General features: G+C 41.1%; 1 protein-coding gene across 1 annotated transcript in view; it reads left to right on the forward strand.

Moving 5' to 3' along the window:
• Nucleotides 1-1,568: 1,568 nt before the first annotated feature.
• DDAH1 (dimethylarginine dimethylaminohydrolase 1) overlaps nt 1,569-22,994 on the forward strand; it is a 136,484-nt gene continuing 115,058 nt past the window's right edge. Inside the window, exon 1 of the mRNA XM_049618481.1 lies at nt 1,569-2,004. Within this exon, the coding sequence (XP_049474438.1) occupies nt 1,702-2,004 (303 nt within the window). The 5' untranslated portion in view covers nt 1,569-1,701. The remainder of the gene's footprint in view (nt 2,005-22,994) is intronic.

The raw sequence follows: 22,994 nt of genomic DNA on the forward strand, positions 1-22,994 counted from the left end.
CAAATAATGTGAATGCCTCAAATAATGTGAAAGAATCCTAGCCTATTAGGTAAGGCTAGAAGACAGAACAGGGACCAGTGGGTTTTAAGCCCAAAATGAAGATTTTAACCATTATAGCTCTTCAAAAGTAGAATGTGCTTTGTAAGTAAGAGAGGTTTAAAATGTTTTAAGATCTGGGGCACCTGGGTGGCTCAGTTAGTTGAGCATCTGACTTCAGGTCAGGTCATGATCTCACAGCTCGTGAGTTTGAGCCCCATGTCGTTGGGCTCAAAGCCCGGAGCCTGCTTCAAATTCTGTGAGTCCGACTCTCCGCAACCCCTCCCCCACTTGCGTGCGCACTCGCTCTCTCGCTCTCTCTCAAAAATAAACATTAAAAATTTGTTTTAAATAAAATGTTTTAAGGTCTGATGATTTTCATAGATGTTCTAGCTGGAATTCAGGACCACTGGGTGGGAAGTTAGAGGATTTCTGATGTCTCATTCAAATCTATTGTTCTATGATCTAATCAATCTTTAAATTAGAAATGTGCTACAGAATATGAGGAAACAAGATTATTACCTGAGATTATTTTGGAGCTAGGGTCTGGGTTTTGAAGTGGATCTTCCCCTCAAAAGAAACAGAATTCATGGATGATTTAATCTACAATATGTAAGAGGAGAAAAATAGACATTAAGTGCCATTAAGAAGAGAAAGACACTTCCTAAGGTGTATGGAAAAAGAAACATTCAACAAATACCATGAGAAATTGCACGGAGCCTGTACAGGCGTGAGGGGAAGGCCAGGGAGAAGGCTGGAAACCTTTTCCAGGGATGAGAAGTTGTGATGCTATGTAGTCTGACGCTGCGCAAGGTGAGCGCTTCTCTGTAGTGGGGAAAGCGTGCTTGGTCTTTGCCTCCCCTAGTCTGCGGCCCCTGGAGACAAACACACCAGAATCACATTGTTCGTGACAACGGACTGTCCTTGAAATACTGTGAGTTTCTATATGTCTGTTTTTCTCTACGTGTGTTTTTGGACTCTTCCTCTTTCTCACAGACGGGAAGAAACGCACTCTTTATAATCGCGAGTCTCACCTGGGGTGAGGGGTCATTGGCGGACTTGGGGACGAAGAGAGAGAGATTCTCACGCCAGGAAGTGGGGGTGGTACCACGTGCTGGGCAACCTGGGACCAAGAGAGCAGGGAGAGAGGTCAAAGTATTTAACCACAGAGGCAGCATCCTATCCTTTGCCTCTTGACCCCCGAGAAGCCCTCCAGTCACTCTGCCCAGAGCACTGCACGCTCTCCACGTGCGCCTTGGGGCTGATGTGAGGTGTGCACCTGCGGCGGAATACAGGTAACGTCAGGTCCGGGTCCACCGAGGTCCACCGAGGTCCCCCACCTGCGCACGGCTCGCTCGCTCCCCGCTCCCTCCGCAGCCTCCGCGAGCCCACTCCTCGTGCGGTGCTCGCCACTACAACCCCCACCTAGGCTGCCGCAAAACCCGAGAGCGCCGGGGTGGGCGCGCGGGCTGCGCGCGGGCCGGCGCCGGGAGCTCTGGGCATGCTCAGTCGCGCGGGCAGGGCTCCGGGCGCGAGCGGGGCTCTTTCTGCATCACATTCATCTGCTGCCAAGGGAAGCCGCCGGGCGCTCGCAGGCTCTGCGCGCTGCCCGCGGGAGGACCCGGCCGCCGCGCCCCCGCCGCCGCCCCGCAGCCTCCTGGAGCCATGGCAGCGCTCGGCCACCCCGCCGCCTTCGGCCGGGCCACCCATGCCGTGGTGCGGGCGCTGCCCGAGTCCCTCTGCCAGCACGCGCTGAGGCGCGCCAAGGGCGACGAGGTGGATTTCGCCCGTGCCGAGCGGCAGCATCAGCTCTACGTGGGCGTGCTGGGCAGTAAGCTGGGGCTGCAGGTGGTGAAGCTGCCAGCCGACGAGAGCCTCCCCGACTGCGTGTTCGTGGAAGACGTGGCCGTGGTGTGCGAGGAGACGGCCCTCATCACCCGACCCGGGGCGCCGAGCCGGAGGAAGGAGGTGAGTGTCCGCCCGGCCACGCGAGGGGCGCGGCCGGGGACGCGCACCGGTCCCTCCCCCGCCGCCCGCGCCCGCGCCCCAGTTGCAGGCGGAATCGCGGAATTGGCCCCCGGGCTAGTTTAAAACTTCCCATTTGGGGGAGAGGGTGTGTCTGAGAGAGAGAGTCAGAGAGAGAAAGAGAGAGAAGTTCATTGTTCACGCCTCCGGGCTGTCGGCACAGCTTGGGTGCCTCCAAGACGACCCGACTGAGTGTGGTTGTGCGGACTCCGGCAGGTGGGTGGGGTGGGAAATCCACCTCACAGACATTTTTATTTGGAAAGATTAAACAGTGGCAAAGACGATGCAACTCGGAGCGTTTCCGAGGGAGCAGGGGCAGGGAGGGTGGCTGTTCCAGGCGGGCGGGCGGATGCCAGGCGAGGACTCCGGGAGGGACTGGGGGGCAGCGCCAGTGGTAGACACTGAAGCCCCCTAGCCTTGCCTAGGGTTTTCGGACCAGCGCGGGGCAGATGAACTAAGCGGGTGTCGGCGCCCACAGACCTAGGGCGTCCCGAGTTACTTTTGAGTGGTGAGGAGTGAGTCCAGCAGATTGTAAGGAGAATGGTTTGTTGGTGAGCTGTGAATAATGTGTTCGTGAATAGGCTAGGTGTGAAAAGCTGTACTCAGGGTAGGGTGCTGGGGGTGTGTGTCTGTGTTTAATTAGAAATGGTTGTTTCACAGATTCCATGATCTTTATTCTCTGTGTTTTTAAACTTCTAACAATTAGAGCTTTTTGTGTTCTCAGGGAAAAGGGACTCCTTTAAAATATTGCAGCTTTGCAGCTTGGGAAAATGGCTGTGATTGCTTTAAACCCGAGGTAGGTTGGTGGAGAGAGACAGAGTGAGAATGGATTTTAAAAAGCCATCTGGGCTGGGATTCCCCTTATTGCCCGGCTAAGAGCCCAGGCTCAAGACTCTCCGTTGCTATTGCATCGAGTGGCACTGCAAGAAGCTGGTGTTTTCTTTCATATCTGGGCGGTTCGGGATTTTTTTCTTCTATTTTGTCTTTATTCAATTCACATTGGAAATGCCCCCATAGAGCTTATGGTTAAAATATGCTTGTTCTAAGGACGCCTGGGTGGCGCAGTGGGTTAAGCCTCCGACTTCGGCTCAGGTCATGATCTCAAGCCTCGCATCAGGCTCTGTGCTGACAGCTCAGAGCCTGGAGCCTGCTTCGGATTCTGTGGCTCCCCCTCTCTCTGCCCCTCCCTGGCTTGCTCGCTCTCTCTTTCTCTCTCAAAAATAAATAAACATTAAAACAATTTTTTTTAAATATGCTTATTCTACACATGCTTCGCTAGTTAGTTGATAGAACCATACATGGGCTGAAAGAATATTCCACTTAATTCTTACTGAGACAATTTATCTTTTTTTCCACCCTGCCTTAGCAGAAAACAAAAAGAGTAATGGGTCTTTTTCACTTTACCTTTTTATTTTCTTTGCCACACCTTTGGGTTTGTGAGATGGCCCACTCTATCTTAAACTGATAAGCATGTAACGCCATTTGAATACTTTCTAGTATGTCCTAGGCCATATGACTCAATTGTGGTTTGTGCTTAAAAGAGTAAAAGATTTCAGAAACCTTTTCAAAATGGTACTCATTTGATGAAAGTAATCCAATTTCCTGTCAACATACTGTCACATATTTAATCATCCATTTCATTTTATTCCTGTAATAAAACCTTCCCAAGTTTGGCCTTCCCAATTCTAAAGTGGGCAGTGATCTTTCTCTGTCAGTTTTTGAGGCATACATTTTGGAACGGCTTCAGTCTTATATCGGTCTGGTGGCCCCTGCCAGAGGCCACATAGTGTAGTGGGTAGGATCATCAGACTGCATCCAGTTCTGTGGCCTTGGGTAGTGTCTCTTGCCTCATTTTTCTCACCTGAAAAGTGGACATAATAATACCTATTTCATAAAGTGGTTGTAATAAATTTATTAATCTATCTGAAATTTATAGGATAGGACATTTCATGAATGCTGGTTATTATTCACTTAATATTAGGTCATGGAAGATTTGCTTCTTCTTGAGCAGTGAGAAGTCTACTATATAGTGATGTGACATTACAGTGACATTTCTCCTTCCCAGGGTGAAGGGGAGTCATCTGCATACCTTAGGATCCATCCTAATCTGCTTTGTAGCACTTCCTCCCAGCTTGAGTTTCCTGCAGGTACACATCGTTTCCCAAAAACACCTTTGCCATTGCACATGATCTGAATCAGCAGAGTAGCAGACCTTCCAGCTGGAGAGAGAAATATGGGCAGTTGTATTAGATGGGGTGCTTCTGGAAAGCAGGGCCATGCAGGGTGACTAACACTCTTTGAAACTGCTCACAATACCAGTTTACTGCCTTAGTTGTTGAGTGAATAAATGAATAAATGAAATCCTAACTAGCTGATATTAACAAGCTGATAATAATTACTTCAAGGCCTTCTTTGTACTGTTGTATATATTTTTCATGCGATACTTGACTCTCTAACTGAAATTCCACAACGACTAAGGCATTATTTTAAGATTATTGCCACTGATATCCTTGCCTTCTGTCTCCTTATTCTCCATTCCATTCTTCACACTGTAACTAAGCTGGTCTTTCTAAAACTCAAATCTGATCCTGTCCCTGCTGTGATGAAACTTCTTGAGGGACCCCTATTAAGCTTTATGAACCCATTGAACTGGACTCTCTTGCTTTTCCAGCTTCAGTTGCATCTCTGACCCTACCCCAGGTGCCTACCAACCCTTTGGCTCAAGCCAGCTTCTTTCACTAAAGCTCACCATGCTGTTGCTTTTCTAGGCATACATTTCTCCTTTTTCTGGGACATTCCGCCTCTTTCCTCTTCTCCATTTCTTCTAGCTGTTCCTATTCATGCAGCACTTCTCAGCTTACTGGTATCATTAATATTACTAGCTATTCTCTCTCGGGTGCTTGCCATCTGCCAAACATTGTGTCAGATTTATGTCACAGGTTTCACTGAATGCTCATATCAACTCTTAGAGCTCAGTGCTATCATTATTCTTACTTTCAAGTTGATGGAATTGAGGCTTAGATGGATTAAATCATTGGCCAGGATCATAGAGTAGAACCAGTGAAACCAGGATTTGAACTCAGGTTTGTAGGACTCAAGCTCTAGTCACAACCACTGTGATACTAGACAACCAAGTCTAGGGTTCGCTCTCCTTTTATGAGCACCTATGACTCTCTGCACTCCCTTCTGTGGTATTTGTCGTACTTTATGGTAATGGCCTGTTTTACCTTTCTGTATCCCTCCACTGTTATGAAAACTGTCAGGGCAGGGATCACATCTACATTCTTCAACATTTTATAACCAGGACCTTGCACACAAGAGTCATGCAGCAAATATCTTTTTGAACAAGTGTGTCCATGACTTTAGGTCAACCTTAGATTTCCCTCCTTATGACATATTTGGTGTTTTGCAAGCATTCTCAATTAACAGAGCCCCAAAAGTTTCATTATAAGTGCAGGTGACTTATAACTGTTTTACTCTTCCTCTCCTTTCCCCTGACTCTGTCTCTTATTATTTTGCTTGTTTTTATAAAAATCCTGAGAAATCCTTCTTTATCAAAGCATCATGTTATATTTAATGACTTTTCTTTCTTGGAAGAAAGGACTGAGAACCGAACTCAAGAAAATAACCCTCTGTGAAAGGAGTGTTTGCCACAATGGGGCCTCCCAAGATTAATAAAACACAGACACTATCTGCAGGAAGCTTAAGTTTTAGTGAAGAAAACTGTGTACAGAGTCAGCAAATAATGTTAAGTGTCTCATAATTCTGTGTCTTCATGAATAGGAATATTTTAATGTTTAATACTTTAAAGACAAATAAATTAGCTTTTAGAACTAGTCTTTTTTTTTTTTTTTAGTTTTTGAGAGAGTGTGTGTGCATGCTCATGTATAAGTGGGGGAGGGGCAGAGGGAGAGGAAAAGAGAGACTTTTTCCATGCCCACTGTGGAGCCCGACCAACACAGGCTCCATCTCGTGACTGTGAGATCATGACCTCAGCTGAAATTAAGAGTTGGATGTTTAACCAACTGAGCCATCCAGGCACTCGGAGAACCAGTCATATTTTAAATGAATCCAGCTTAATTTCTGAAGGAAAAAAAGTCAGTTTACAAATGTCAATGTCCTATAAACAAATACCTAAGAGCTAATGTAAGACAAGTGACAGGGTGTGAGAATTGGGTTTTTAAAAAATTAAAAATTTTGGATAAATTATACACTTCTGCAATACTAAAATGAAAAGGTGTAAGAGGATAAATATGCAGTGAAGTTGTCTCCCTGCTCTTGTACCTGACTACCTGGTTCCCTTTCTTAGAGGCAACTTTTAATATCATTTTCTTGATTTTTCCTTCTAGCAGGTTTTTAGTACCTAATAAATGATTAACTGACAAAGGCTACTCAAGCAAAATTGTAAAGTATATCCTGTGCCCTTTAACCCCTCTTTGAGAGTTATTTTATCCTTTACCAGGTATCAAGGATTGGTATGTGGAATATTTTGTCTAGGAGAGAAAAAAACACAGACTCATTCTCACAGTGTGAGAATGGCTTTAATTATCCTTTCCTGGACCATTTGCATTTTTAGGGACCTCTTTAGGAAGGCAATGCATAGCACAGTAATAAATCTCAAAAGTGGAATTAGACATTAAGGTAGGGCAGGGAGGTATAAATGGAAAGAGTGAGCAATACATATTTCGATAGAAATTCCCCTTTTATTAGAGCACTTAACTGTTTGGATCTACGTATTTTGGCCCTGAGTATATTCTTTGGTTAGGCTAAAAGCATAACCCTTTTGATCCCAGAGGCAAATTGAATATGAAACCAATGTCTAATGACTAGCTAACATGTGCCAAGTTATGTGTGTCTGTGAATTGCAAAACATGGTATTATTATTAGCTCTATTTAAAAGAAGGAAACTGAGGCTTAGGTAACCAGAGTTAAGTAAGTTGTCCAAAGACACACAACTAATAAGTGACAAAACTGAGATTTTCATGAAAATATGAAGGTCATTTTTGCTTGAAGTGCTTGTAGACTGTTGTGGTTAATCATAACAGAACATTAAATCAATACAAAACAACTACCTGAATCCCATTTTATACAGCTAACAATACATAATCTCAGTTGGATATTAACGAAGTGAATGTTTTACTTCTGTCATCTCATAAATGAGAGTAGATTATTTTCATTTTAGTTAAAAAATAATTATCTGGTCATTTACATGAAACACCAGAATTATTTTATTTTATTTTTTTTATTATATGAAATTTATTGTCAAATTAGTTTCCATACAACACCCAGTGCTCCTCCCAAAAGATGCCCTCTTCAATGCCCATCACCTACCCTACCCTCCCTCCCACCCCCCATCAACCCTCAGTTTGTTCTGTTTTTAAGAGTCTCTTATGCTTTGGCTCTCTCTCCCACTCTAACCTCTTTTTTTTCTTTTGTTTTCCCTTCCCCTCCCCCATGGGTTTCTGTTAAGTTTCTCAGGATCCACATAAGAGTGAAAACATATGGTATCTGTCTTTCTCTGTATGGCTTATTTCACTTAGCATAACACTCTCCAGTTCCATCTACGTTGCTACAAAGGGCCATATTTCATTCTTTCTCATTGCCACGTAGTACTCCATTGTGTATATAAACCACAATTTCTTTATCCATTCATCAGTTGATGGACACGTAGGCTTTTTCCACAATTTGGCTATTGTTGAGAGTGCTGCTATAAACATTGGGGTACAAGTGCCCCTATGCATCAGTACTCCTGTATCCCTTGATGAAACCCCCAGAATTACCTAGGCACAATTTGTCCAGAATTGTGTTGTTTACCAGGAGGCTGGACGATTGCTTTTTTTAAATGCACACATTTCCTCAAACTTCTTTTTAACATCAGGTGAGAAAACTGCCCTAAGCCATAATTAGAAATTACTCTTACTCTCACCAAGATGGAAGGTGAATGTGCTGGAGGCTCTTTCCATGGCAGCGGATTAATAGTTCGTGATAAACTTCACCTCCAACTGGATAGAACAACTGCTCCTTTTCAGGATGTTTCTTTTTTGACTCTACTTGGCCTTGGCAATGAATGTTTGGAAATTGATATGTCTTGGAAACTGGAGTACATCTATTATATAATGCAATCTATTCCCATGCAGTTGATCTTGAAAGCCTTGAAAATAAAGAACGTAATGATGAGTAGGGAGTGACTTCTATTAGATACTATTAACTGAAAATGAGCTTTCTGCAGAGATTCCTAGAATCATTAGAGAATCGTTATAAAACTAAGAAGGCAGAGATGGATCCCTATAATTCAGATATGCTGGAAAATTGCTTTTGCATGTATTTAAATTCTTGTTGAGCTCATATTTCCTCAAAATTAGTTTTATTAGAGTAATGATGTGTATCTATCCATTACTATATGCCTCAACACAGAAAAATGTACTTAAGACTTTCGAACAAATAGATTTACCTTCCATTGATTTTGCCTCATAAATAAATTATTCATGGCCTCTTATGAATCTCACTATAAATTTGGAGATGCATGTTTAAAAACTGAGTGCTGGTTGTTACTTATTTTACTGGCATTTGCTGTTCAACTCTGTAACCACTTCAGAAAGCCTCATTTTCTAACTGGACATGTGGTAGAGTTCATTCTCCTGCTCAAGGGGTATCATAATTAAAGTTAAAATAACTGAAATTTTAATGAGAGAAAGAGAAGTTTCATTCCTGTCTTGTATAGAACATGGCGTGTTGTTCATTCCAGATAGTCAATAAATATTTACCATAAATAAATCCCCAGTGTTCCATCACAATGCTCCCCTCACCTTTGAAGTTAGCTTTTATTGCTTTCCCTAAACTGATATGAGGTATTAAATCTGTTAGAGTCCTCAGGCCCGTTTCATAAGTAGGCACTTTTCATCCAAATGGACAAGCAGGAGTAGTCTCAAACAACAAATCCCATTTAAAATGCGTGCATATGATGCCATCCTAGTTCACTTCATCATTGTCAAATAGTTTAATAATGTACATTGTCTTCCTGAAGCTGAGTGCTGAAGGAGCAGTAGTATCACATGGAAAGAATAAATCATCAGACTTTAGACTCCTGTTTCTAAATGTTTAGGTCATCCAAGCAAGTATGACCAGAGGAAAAAACACAGCAGACTAAAAAGATGAAAGTATACATTATTACGGGGTCGGTTTAAATCACTGTGGGCAAACTTAACTTAGTTTATGTTAGCAAATTAAAGAGAATACAACCTCTAAGCTGCTTTTGCAAGTAGGTGCGCTCATGGGAGGAAATTGTCATTATAGTGAAGATGAATACATCAGTATGTTGCTTTATTTGAATATGTGTGATTAAATAAACCTTTGCCTTAATTAAAAATATTTATTTGATTTCTTTGTTCTTGTTTCAGAAATATTAGAGTTTTCTAATTTGCTTACAGGTCCTATTCATAGGGGACATGGAGGGTGAGAGAAGGATAAGAGATATGGAAAAATTGATGGGGCAATGTTGATAACTTACATTTGTGAGATGAGATGAGGGTTTGATGAATAAAAAATACTGGTTTTTATTCAACCTGAAACATTATACTTGTCCTACTTAATTAACCAATCATATAAACTCATGCCTTGCTAATGATGATCCATTATGAGATGAAGCTGAATTATGAGTGCATGATTGCATTAAAAATGACTGTGCTTTTGAAGGTAAAGCAATAGTAGTTGCATGACTCCTGTATGTTTATGCATTCAACAACTGTCTCCTATATGCCAGACCCAACGTTTGGTGCTAGGGAGATAGAGATGAATTAGATCTCACTAATGCCCTCAGGATCTCACAGTTCACCAGGGATGCAGACTGGTGGCAGATGCTTGCAGAACAAGGGGAGAGGTTTCACGACAGAGTTCTCTCTGGTGCTATGGAAACTCCGAGGAGGTATATCTGACCCACACCAGGACTTCTCAGAAGAGATTATTGAGCTAGAAGTAATGGGAGAAGTCAGAGAGGACAGCCTTCCAGAGATAGAGAGCACTATGAAGTAGAATGAGGGTGATACTCCAGTAAAAATTAATTTCATTAATGTTGAAAAGGATGCAGGATTGAAAAAAGCCCACCTATGCCCTCTCAGAACTTTGAGATTTTGGATCTGTAACTCCCAAGTTCACCAAGAGAACTATATCCTTAACTGTATTTCCTGTTTGGGGCCTAAAGGGATTTGGTTCCCTAGCACAACCTATTCCTAATTGTCCACTTATTTCTTGAGGTTGCTAGCATGCCATTTTGCAGACGCAGTAATTTTTCCTCTTTGGCCCCAAATTTGTCACATTAGGATGTATCAGGCAAATATGACATCCCATAGTATATAGATATATATAACATTATCCAGTCAAGATAAGAGAAAACTATTTCCTCTTTGCTGTCAAAATGTGGTTTTATTTACAAATCTCTCCATCTTGGCAGAGTTGAATTTTCTACATGCTGTGAAAGGCAACGTGGTAGGGATATAACGCCATCCTAGAGGTTAGGGGATGCTGGTTTTGACTTTTTGCCTTGATATGAATATCTAGTATTCTTTACAATTTGGAGATGCTCTGCTTTCTTTCTGGATCTCAGGTCATGTTGAGATGGGACATGGTGGGTGAGAGAAGGATAAGAGATGTGGAAAAATTGATGGGGCAATGTTGATAATTTACATTTGTGAGGTGAGATGAGGGTTTGATGAATAAAAAATACTGGTTTTTATTCAACCTGAGACATTATATTTGTGCTACTTAACTAACCAATCATAAAACTTATGTCTTGCTAGTGATACTCCATTATGAGATGAAGCTCAATTTACTCTGTTTCAAAAGCTCAGCTTCCTTAACCATTCATAACATACTTGAAAAGTAGTTTTTTTGTATAGAAAGCTATAGATAAAAGCCATTGGAAGAGTATAATATCCCTAGACCCACACAATTTCTATCATCCCATGACTCTCATCAGTGTCTGCCGGTTGATGTGTCTGTGGTAAACGTGAATCAATGGCCTGAAGAAATGAAGAGCAAGTGGATATGAAATATGTTCTGGAAACTGTGTTTTTTGCTAGACATGCCCATGGCAGTTCTTTCTTATAAACTCTTCTTACATATGTGTTGATTTCCACTCCTGGTACTACATTTTGAGCTCTGTTTTCTAAATTTTGACTTTTGTCTTCCAAAATTGCATGTTATTTTTCTGAATAAAGAAAGAAAAAAGATAGCCATTTAACTGTAGCTTTTCTGTAGTTACCTATGTATAATTTTTAAAATATAATTTATTGTCAAATTGGTTTCCGTATAATACCCAGTGCTCATCCCAGCATGTGCCTTCCTCAATACCCATCACCCTCTTTCCCCTCTCCCCCACCCCCCATCAACCCTCAGTTTGTTCTCAGTATTTAAGAGTCTCAATGGTTTGCCTCCCTCCCTCTCTGTTTGTAACTATTTTTTCCCCATCCCCTCCCCCATGGTCTTATGTTAAGTTTCTCAAGATCACACATGAGTGAAAACATATGGTATCTGTCTTTCTCTAACTGACTGATTTCACTTAGCATAGTACCCTCCAGTTCCACCCATGTTGCTGCAAATGGCCAGATTTCATTCTTTCTCATTGCCAAGTAGCGTTCCATTGTATATGTAAACTACATCTTCTTTATCCATTCATCAGTTAATGGACATTTAGGCTCTTTCTATAGCTATGTATAATTTAATATTGTTAAAAGTAAGATATTGATGTAATTATTTTTAAAACTTGGAGGTATGTTTGTGGTAAACTTGGACATTCTTTGTCTGAAATCATTCAAAGAGCTAAAATTAATAATCTTGTTGCAGTTAAAAGATACTAATGGAAGAAAAACACATCCACTTTATTCTCTTAATTGTTACTATTTTTTTTTTTTTTTTTTGTCCTAGGGAACCATCATTTTACAAAGAAAGAACTATAGTTCAGCTTTGGGTCATATTTTAGGTCACTTGTGATATAAACATATTTTCCAATTCAAGAGTTTTCTGTGGAGAAATTAAAATCTAGTGCTTTATTTTGAGGTACTGAAACCATTTTGCTCTTGCTTTTGGTATTCTTCTGACTTTTCTTATGCCATCTTAGTCCTCTAGCAGGGACCCAGGTTTTCCAGCTCCTCTTCCTGCAAAAAATACAGTGTTGAGAGAGAAGTACCCTAGTCACAAAGGGTACTGATTTCATTTTTACATTACGCTCAAACTAAGCATCTCTAAAGCTTTCAGCCTCCCCTAGTCTCCAAGCTTCCCCAGGCCACCCCATGTGAGTAGTTTAACAACGAATAGAGCACAGCTTCAAGACAAGGCTTCTTGTATAGTTGTGTGTGTGTTTTCAAAGTGCTGCTCTCCAGCCATCATAGAGGGGTCATGAAATCAATTCAGTGGGTCATGACCAGCCCTTTTATTTTTATTGTAACAGAATCAATAGAAAATGTCAGAGTACACTGCAACATAGTAGGATAAATACAGTGTCGTGAAACTTTTTTCATTTTGATACATTTGTGTTTGTATGTATAGTAATTACGTATATAAAATACATTCCTTGCTGTAGATAATTGGCAAAAAAAAAAAAAAAAAAAAAAGTGAAACCCCCTGTATCTCCTTTCAACCAGATTGCACCTTTTAGCCTCTTCATAGAAATTCTGGAGGACCATGCCTGTTGTCCAGTTGGGATCTGGGAATCATGGCAAAAATCCCAAATGTTTATGTATATCAAGTAACATTTTATTTCCATTTACCTAGGTTAGAAATGGAACCTTCTGGCTATTTGGACCCCTGTCCATTCAGGGGAGAAAAAAAAAAGTTTACTTGAGGAACATGAGGAGGAGAAAGACTGTCAACTCCACCATTTTCTAGACACTGATTCTGCCTCTCCTTTGGTAACATTCTAAGCCAGTTAAGGGAAGGTTACATTGATTAAAACGGGCAAGCATGGTTTCCATTTGAATGGGCACCTTTTTCATTTTTTTGAGAGTGGATTCTGTGGTGGCGCCACAGAACTGAACCACAGAGTTCCTTGCATCCAGAGGGGTGACTCCTGACATTTTCCTGCCAGCAGCCTCCAGGTGAAAGCTATCTGCATTGACCCCAGGAAGCCTCAGTGTCTAATGTCAGGATTTCCATTCCACTAGAGATGGAAACTCAGAACACTTTTCTGTTGTTGTTGTTCAAAGAACCCCAGAATATGTCAAAACGCAGAATCTCCTAAAACATAATTTTAATGTTCACATCATTTTCAGAACACTGACTAAAGGCCTAGCAGGGACCTTGAAAATCACTGGTTTCACCATTTTTCTTTCACACTTGTGCAACACTGAATAGGTGTAAATCCAGCCTTTACAGAAGAACGCCCAAATGAAATTTAATTTTCTTCCTCAAGTAACCCATTTCAGCAATATTTGTGAGTGTTGGTGCTCATTAAGTATGAGTCATTTGGACTGACATACAGGTTTGGGTTCATTCTGACAAAGTGTATTTGGTTAGGAACAAGTTAGTCTGTGATTACAGGAAAACAGTACCCAATTTCCAATGGTAAACCCCACCCCCACCCCCTTCACAGCTGAGCAGCCTAGTCCTGAAAGTGGAGTGTACTCTCACACCTCCTCTTTTGTCCCCCTCAAAAGGAGTGCTGTCAAGATTTCGGTAAGGGAATGATAATAGAGGCAAACAGTGTGTTGCTGTGATTGGAGAAATTGTGTGTTTGTAGAAAAAGGGCTTGGAATTGTGCATCTTGGAACTATGTTTACGTGAGAAAAAATGGGTAGTGCAATTGTCATGTCTATGACAACATTTTTCTTTGTGAGCACTGAGCTGGATAACTGAAGCCTCGGAGTGGTTTGCAAGAGAACTGAGGACGAATATTGCTTCTAATCTGGTCCCCAGAGAGAAGCTTCTTGGTGAGGGGGGGAAGGAATGGGGATTTAAGCTGGAACACTTTTTTGAAAGTAAATGACGAAAAACATACAAGACGTTGCCCGCTGGCCTCAACGTGGCTGAGGGCTCAATTAGGATTCGATCCACTCTCCCTGAAAACACTTGCCTGCCCTGAGGTCAGCCTAATGACTGGAAACTCTGCAAATGTAACAGCTACTGTCCCTTGGACTGTTTTCAACACACAACATATGCACATACAGTTTATACACACTCAGTATCAAGTTTGGATAAAATCAGTTTTCTAACAATGTCTTCCTTGTGTATAATGCTTGGTAGTGATGCAGATCATCAAAACCGATTAGAGAGATTCTTGAGTTACATTATTTTGGTGGACCACTATCCAGGAGAAATATTTTTTTTTAATGAATTCTGCTTTTTCACTGGGCTCTCTCAGCCCAGGATCACCTCTATATCATCCTTCCTTCCTCTTGATGTCACCCCTTTTTAGAGCTGTCAATGGAGGAGAAAGGGTGTATGCAGTTCCTGGAACTTTCTTACCCTCCCTTACCCTCCTCTTGTTGGGGAGTTCCTTTAACACCATGGATTTATCCTCATATTCTGGGTCTGGATAGTGATTTTCATATTGCAGGTTTCAACTCATAGGTGGATCATAAAGTCCACCTAGCAGGTCACTCTACTTTTTGTTTGCTTTCTTGCAAACGAACTAGAATTGAAAATACCGGAGCACGTTCATTACCCATAAGACAGCCAGGTGTTTTTTCATTTACATACATACAAATATATACATGTTCACTAGTGTGTTGTGGGTTGTGATGTAAGATGTATTTGCCATTGAAATCTGCTTATCTAGGAGACCAAGATAAAACTTTAAAAAAGTACTAAAATTACCTTTTATTGACAGTCTTTGCTGTTTGCAGCAACAATAGAATTTTGGCATGTGTCAGAGGCACTGACTTTCATTGAGCAAATAGGCTGTTTGTCTCCTTTTATTACCTAGTAGGAAGGTAAAGCCACTTGTGTAAATGCAGCAAAATGCAGGAGATGGAAAGGAAGGGAAGAAAAGTAAACAGTGTAGATGGTAGGTTTTGAGTTCTTCTCAGTAAGTAGGCATTTCAAATATTAAGGACTCCTTCACATAAATGCTATAGAGTATTTCCGTACTCTTAGACATATCTTCATTTGTACACCAAATTATGATGATGTGTTATTACAGGCCAGGATGGCAGGTGTTTAGAAAGCACACCTGTTATTAAAAAAGCCACATTTGGGGCGCCTGGGTGGCTCAGTCGGTTAAGCGTCCGACTTTGGCTCAGGTCACAAACTCACAGACCGTGAGTTCGAGCCCCGCGTCAGGCTCTGGGCTGATGGCTCAGAGTCTGGAGCCTGCTTCCGGTTCTGTGTCTCCCTCTCTGTCTGCCCCTCCCCCTTTCATGGTCTGTCTCTCTCTGTCTCAAAAAAAAAAAAAAAAAAAAAAAAAGTAAAAAAAAAAAAAAAAAAGCCACATTAGGGACGCCTGGGTAGCCCAGTCAGCTAAGTGACAGACTCTGGATTTCGGCTTAGGTCATGATCACATGGTCTGTGATTTTGAGCCCCCGCGTTGGGCTCCACGCTGACAGTGAGGAGCCTGCTTCAGGATTCTCTGTCTCTCTCTCTCTCTCTCTCTCTCTCTGCCCCTCCCCACTCACAGTCTACCTCCCTTCCCCCTGCCCCAAGAACAAATAAACATTTTTAAAAAATAAATAAAAGGGCCACATTAGAACCCAGTACATTTTTATGTTTTGTTGACCCCAGCCTCACTTCTACCCATTCTACTGTCCCATGCCCCGCACTGATCTGCCCATCGGCATCTTCAGTGTGCCCCACTCCCTAAATCCATCGTCACTTGAGGTGCCAGATCATCTCAGGTGCCTCAGTCATTGTCATTCCCAACATGCATACCCCTCACACAGAATCTGGTACCTAGAGACGTGTCCTTTTAAACTGCCTCAGGAGGCAGACTGATTCCTGTGACATTCCTTGAGCTGTGCTTTTTCCTCCTTTCCATTGCCTTCAGGGGTGGAAGAGGACAGCTATGAATTTAAATTATGGTTCCACTGCTTATTAGCTGTGTAGCCATGAGCAAGTTGAGCTTCAGTTTCATCCTCTGTAAAAATTGGGCGGGGGGGGGGGGGGGTTGACCATCTGTAACTTTGTTAGGATGCCTATATGCATTAACATGTTAAAGTGCCTAGCAGTACTGTGCACAGAGTAGCTCTTCTGTCAGTGATAGTCCCTCCTCTTATGTTATCTGCTTTCTGTATTTGTAGAGAGCTGTCAGTCATTTAAGCCCCTAAGGTGGAGACTGTGCTTTACTCTTGCTACTTCCCACCCTGAAACTAAAGATCTCCATCCCTTTGGCTTCAGCCTTGCTGCCCGTAACCCTTTAGACAATAAGACTCTGCCTAGCAATTGGGATTTGTGGCTCTTTTTGCACCCCTATGCTGGCTTAACCTGAAACATGTCAGAAGGTTGGGAATACCATTAGAACATATGCTTGAGCCTGCTTGGGCAGCTGGATCAATCCCCCAGCACCTATGTGGCTACTCTACAGGCAGGTCTGATGAGGGCACTAGCTTTCTCTCCACCTCACTTTCGTAGGAGTAAGTCATCCTTAACTGAATCAAAAGATACTGCCCTTTCCATAATTCTTCATACCCTGGTCTTCTAGGTAAAAGAATACTTAGAGAATCTCTTCCTTTCAATTTACCATTTGATCCTGAACTATTCGTTTATGGGTGTTTAGATTTGAATTCACATTTCTAGTATCTGTATATTTAATATGTTTTCCATTTTTAAGGACTTTAAATTTTTATTTTATTAAATTTTTTATTATTACCCTTTTTTTTGAAGTATAGTGAACATATAATTTTATATTTTAGGTGATACAACATAGTGATTCAACAACGCTATATATTGCACAGTGCTCAAGAGGAGAGTAGCCACTATACAACATTATTACAATATTGTTATTATTATTTTTATTTTAGAATAGTTGACACACAGTGTTACATTAGTTTCAGGTATACAACATAGTGATTCAACAAGTCTATATGTTATGCTATGCTCACCACAAGTGTAGCTACCATCTGTCACCATACAGTGTTCTTACGATACTATTGACTGTATTCCCTATACTGTACCTTCTTTCCCTGTGAATTATTCATTCCTTAAGTGGAAGCCTGTGTCTCCCACTCCCTTTTACCCATTTTGCCCATCCCTCTACTCTCCTTTCTGGCAAACATCAGTTTTTTCACTGTATTTATGGGTCTTTTACTGCTTTGGATTTGTTGTTGTTGTTGTTGTTGTTGTTGTTGTTGTTCATTTGTTTGGTTTTTTAGATTCCACATATAAATGAAATAATGTGGTATTTGTTTTTGTCCGACTTACTTCATTTATCATGAATGATACCCTCCAAGACCATCTGTGTTCTCACAAATGGCAAGATCTCATTCTTTTTTGTGACAGGATAATATTCCATTATATATACACACATACACACATATATATACATTATACACACACACACACACACACACACACACACACACATCTTCTTTATCCATTCATCTGTTGGTGGTGACTTGGGTTGCTTTTATATCTTGGCTGTTGTAAAGCTGCAATAAACATAGAAGTGTGTATATTTTTTTGAATTAGCATTTTCATTTTCTTTGGGTAAATAGCCAGTAGTGGAATTACTGGATTATATGGTAATTCTATTTTTAATTTTTTGAGGAATTCAACTGCTTTTCATAGTTGCTGCACCATTTTACATTCCTGTCAACTGTGAAGCAAGAATTCCTTTTACTCCACATCCCTGTCAATACTTGGTATTTCTTGTCTTTTTTGGTCTAGCCATTCTGATATCTTATATTGTGGTTTTGATTTGCATTTCCCTGATGATTAGTGATGTTGAGCATCTTTTCACATATGTGTTGGCCATCTGTATGTCTTCTTTGGAAAAATGTCTGTTTAGGTTCTCTGCCCATTTTTTTGATCATAGTATTTGTGTTTTGGTGTTGAGTTATATAGGTGTATATCTTGGATATTAACCCCTTATCAGATATATAATTTGCAAATATCTTCACCCATTCAGTAAGTTGCCTTTTTGTTGTTGATGGTTTCCTTTGTTGTGCAAACCAAAATAAAAAGCTTGAGCACATTGAGCATGATGTTAGCTGTGGGTTTTTTATATGTGGCCTTAATTATGTTGAGGTATGTTTTCTCTAAACCCACCACTTTTTTGAGAGTTTTTATCATGAATGGATGTTGAATTTTGTCAGATGTTTTTTCGGCCTATATTAAGATGATCATGTGATTATTATCCTTGATTTTGTTAATGTGGTGTGCTACATGGATTGATTTGCAAATATTGAACCAACCTTGCATCCCTGGAATAAAATCCACTTAATCATAGGGAATGATTTTTTTAATGTGTTGTTGAGTGTGGTTTCTTAATATTTTGTTGAGGATTTTTACATCTATGTTCTTCAGGGATATTGCCCTGTAGTTTTTGTTTGTTTGGGTTTTTTTTTTTTTTTTTTTTTGGTTTTGGGGAGGTTTTTGGCAGTGTCTTTGGTTTTGGTATTGGGGTGATACTGACCTTATAGAATGTATTTAGAAGCTTTCCTTCCTCTTATGTTTTTTGGAATAGTTTGAGGAAAATTGGTATTGACTCTTCTTTAAATGTTTGGTAAAATTCACTTGTGAATCCATCTGATCCTAGACTTATGTTTTTTGGGAGTTTTTTAATTACTGATTTATATGTTCACATTTCGTATTTCTGATTCAGTTTTGGAAGATTGTATGTTTCTAGAAATTTTTGCATTTCTGCCAGGTTGTCTCATTTATTGGTGTATAATTTTTTGTGACAGTCTCTTATAATCCTTTGTATTTCTGTGGTGTTGATTGTTACTTCTGTCCTATTTCTGATTTATTTATTTATTTATTTATTTAGGTAGTCTATTTTTTCCTTTAAGAACTTTAAAAATTCTTCTTTCATTGCAAGGTGAAATTACACCTAGAAATGAGTCTTGGTTTCACTTCTCAGTTATATCATCTTTGGCAATTCACAAGTTTTAATTTCTACTGAAATATTTCTTCCTCCTTCCCAAGGATGTTGAAGACCAAAGTATATTGAATACTATGATGCCTTATACAAATGTGATTACACTGGTAACATTGTTATGGTAAATGATAGACTGTACATAATGATTACAGTAACTTTATTACTTATGGACTAGAGATGACTAGCTTATTCTTGAAGATGTCTCTGACTAGATCTGAGCAGTGTCACTTGCACTGTGACCACTAAGCCCTGATACCCTTTTAGGAGGAGCCCTGATAGAGGCACTCTTAAAAAGCTTTAGTCAACTCTAAAGACCCAGATTTACTCTGGAAACTCTGAACTCAGGCAGATAAACTTTGGGTACAGTTTTGTCATTCTGTAAAAAAAGATAGCATGCCTCTTATTCATTTAATTGTTATTGAGTGCCTGCTGTATGTAAAACTGATAAAGTAAACAAATATGATGCCCACCCCAGTGGAACCTTATCAGGGAGTCTAAGTGGGGAGATAACCATAAAATAAACAATCCCAAATATATGCATATTTAAAAACAGTAAATACTGTAAAGGAAAAGGATGTTTTTCTTCATAAGGTTGTAAAAATAAGAGACCTTTGCTGGAAAGGACTTGAGTATCAGTTTTTACATACACCTCTTATTAAATAGTAGGTAGTAAATGTTCATTGATCAAATGATAAATAACTGGTCTAATATAATGTTACCAGAGATACTCCCTCAGGCAGTAAAGAGGTAGATTGGCATTGAGGGGGCACCTGGACTAGGAAGTCTTAAAACGTCTCTACTTAAAAGCTGTGTAGCTAAGAGCTAGCAGATGATTGCTGTGGACTTTAGGATTCCCATCTGTTAACTGGGGATAATGCTGCTCTTTGTCATTCTCTATTGTCTTGAGCTTTAAACAGAGAAGTGGGATGCCTAGATGGCTCAGTTGGTTAAGTGTCTGACTCTTGATTTAGGCTCAAGTCATGATCTCATGTTCATGGGATCAAGCCCCATGTTGGGCTCTGTGCTGACTGTGCAGAGCCTGCTCTGGGTTCTCTCTCTCCATCTCTCTCTGCCCCTCTCCCACTCATGCATACACCTGTGCAAATGTTCTCTCTCTCAATAAATAAATAAACTGTAAACTTAGCACCTGTAGGAACTGGGCCACAGCCTGCCCTGCCACAACATCACAACATCTGGAGATGGGTCCCTAGTCCCACAGTCCTCTCTGTAGAAATCTTAGAACCAGCTCTTGAGGGAGTCCCGTAGCTTGCCTGATGTGGGTCTCAGACCTTTGATAGCAGGATCTATAGCAATGGCACTGCGTATGGCTAGCTTTTTGCCACGTGTTAAAGGATTACCTATTTTATGGAATTTCTAGGGAGAGCCCTCTGTTAGACCCAGGAGACTAATTGTGTGAGAATATGCACCCTATTAAAGAGTTTGGGAGCTAGATGGGTTTCAAGAACACATGTAACCACCACTTATTGTGTACTGTGCTTGCTGCTTTGTCTACCCCACTTCATCTTTACCCATACAGTTTCCCCCACTTGATGAATAGAGAAACTGAGGAGAGGCTATATGACTTGCTTAAGGTCACATAGTTACTAAGTAGTGAAACTGAGATGGACAGCCTGGTGTTTCTGACTCCAGGGCCTGAGCATTTGGCCACTATACTACAGAAAACACACAAGCAGCCATGCCAACCATTAGAGGATTTGGGTTAGCAAGACCCTCCCTGTTGATATAAAAACCAAAGTCACAGGTTTGATATCTCCAAAGGGCAATTGTCTAATCTACCAGTGAGGGCACTGAAAAGAATGAGAGAGACAAGGGATTCTGTGGCTGAAGACAAGGTTTCAGCTCAGCAACTACCTATCCTTCTATCCCTCTACCCCCTAATCCATGAGGCTAGCCCAGAAACCTTGCCCACCTAGGAGAATCACAGAAGCTGGCCAGCATCTCCAGCCATGGACTTAGTCTTGGCTTGATATTTGTTGGCAGGGTTCCTCACCAAATAGTTAAGCAACCCATGGAGAACCTTGATCTTAACTTACAAACACAGAAAGGCATGCTGAGTAAGAGTCTGAATAGGAATCCTAAGATGGCCCCAGCTCAAGGAAGGAAACTCCCCTGGCTCTCTAGAGTAAAAAACAAGGGTTAATTCTATCCATACACCCACACTAACTCTTGCTCAGTCTTCCTGGAGACAAATCAAAGAGTTATGCATGAAAGAGACAGATTATCACTTTTATTGACACAGATGTTCTTCTAACTCTGTGTGTGTCTCAGCTGACCCCAGGTCAACAATACAAACAATAATTAACACAAGCAGGCTGCAAACCTGTCTCATTCCTGTGCACCTGAGTTTTAGTTGAAGGAGCAGGGATACACATAGAAGCATGCCTGGATCTTACTGTCTTTGTATCTTAGAAGAGGGAGGGTAGGATGACATGCCTGGCTTTAGGTTCCAGCATCCCTTAACCCCATTAACTAAGACACTTGACTTCTGTGATGGCTTAGTTAAGCCATTGGCTCCTTACCCTTCCTCTCTCTCCAGTCTTGCTCTTGGGACTAGTATAACCCATATTTAATAAAATGAATACATTACCCACACTGTACAGCTCTGATTTTGTTCTTTTGAATATTCCTTCTCCCCTCTGTAGAGGACTTGAGTCCTGGCCTTGTACTCCATCCCCATGGGGACTTGCCTCTGGACTGCTCTGACTTCTGCACCCCGCAGTGTCCATCTCTCCACCACCATCACACATTTTTCCTAACCCTTGACCTCACCTCCCACTTGTTCCTGCCACCATGCTTCCTGGATATTCATTCTGTCCACCTGTGTAGATTTCTACCTACCAAATGTGTATCTCTTCGTGCCTGGAACTAATTTTCAGGTTTATAGGTTCCTTCCAGTGCAACCTGCCTTCTCCTGGTTAATCCTTTCCCCCACAACAAACAACAGCATAATAGCATTTATCATGTGTTTATTGTGCATCAGCACTTTAAATCCATCCTTCTCATCAGCAGCCTTGGTCTTGTTCCTAACTCTTGGAGCAATCTGGCTATTAGCTGAGGAATTTAGAAGACTCCTTAGTCAATAGGTCAATAGTCAGTAGTGAGTCAACCTCATCATTTCTGCTTTTGGCCTTGTTCTGACATGACCCTTGCTTAAGTTGTGCCCCAGTTCCATTAACTGCATTTATATATTGATACCCTTTGCTGATTTCCTGCCTGGATCCCCGGTGAAAGACTTCAAGACTGACCTACAGTCCTATATGGGAGGCCTCCTTAAGCTAACTGCCAAACCCTTTGGCTCCATGTTGTGCCAACCTTCTCATATATCTGCCTGGTAAATGTCAGGTCAGACATGAGCCTGCCTTATGCTGGGGTGAGCCCATCAGCATACTCCCTTTTGCTGGAGTCTCTGATGCCACTGCCATTATGACTCTTCTTCCTTCTGCTCACAGTTAGAACCATCCCTGGTCACTGGTCTTGCCCTGGGGGACCATTCTGCTCTCTGGACCTCAGATGGAACACATGCTCTTATATTTTAAAGTATCTGTTAGGTCCAACCTATTGGGAAGTTTAGGGTAACATGACTTAACTAGGGCACACTCTTAATTTTCCTTCTCCCTTCCCACCTCCTATAGTAATTAGCTGTCAATAAATGCTACTTTTCTGACTCAATTTAACAAATCAGTCTGTTCTTGGAATTCTCACTAAACTGACTTTAGTATGATTTAGTAAAATGGCATTTGCTGGTAGGAAAGTAATCTTACAGTGTTTAATTAAGCAGATTAAAATGTGATTATCTCAATTGTCAAAACTGTTTTTGTAGATTTCCTGTGTTTTCTGTTGTTTTCTGTAAAAGAAAGATTATTCACATTATTGTAATTCCATACAGTGCAAA

The sequence above is a fragment of the Panthera uncia genome, assembly GCF_023721935.1.
Source record: "Panthera uncia isolate 11264 chromosome C1 unlocalized genomic scaffold, Puncia_PCG_1.0 HiC_scaffold_4, whole genome shotgun sequence".
Classification (NCBI taxonomy): domain Eukaryota; kingdom Metazoa; phylum Chordata; class Mammalia; order Carnivora; family Felidae; genus Panthera; species Panthera uncia.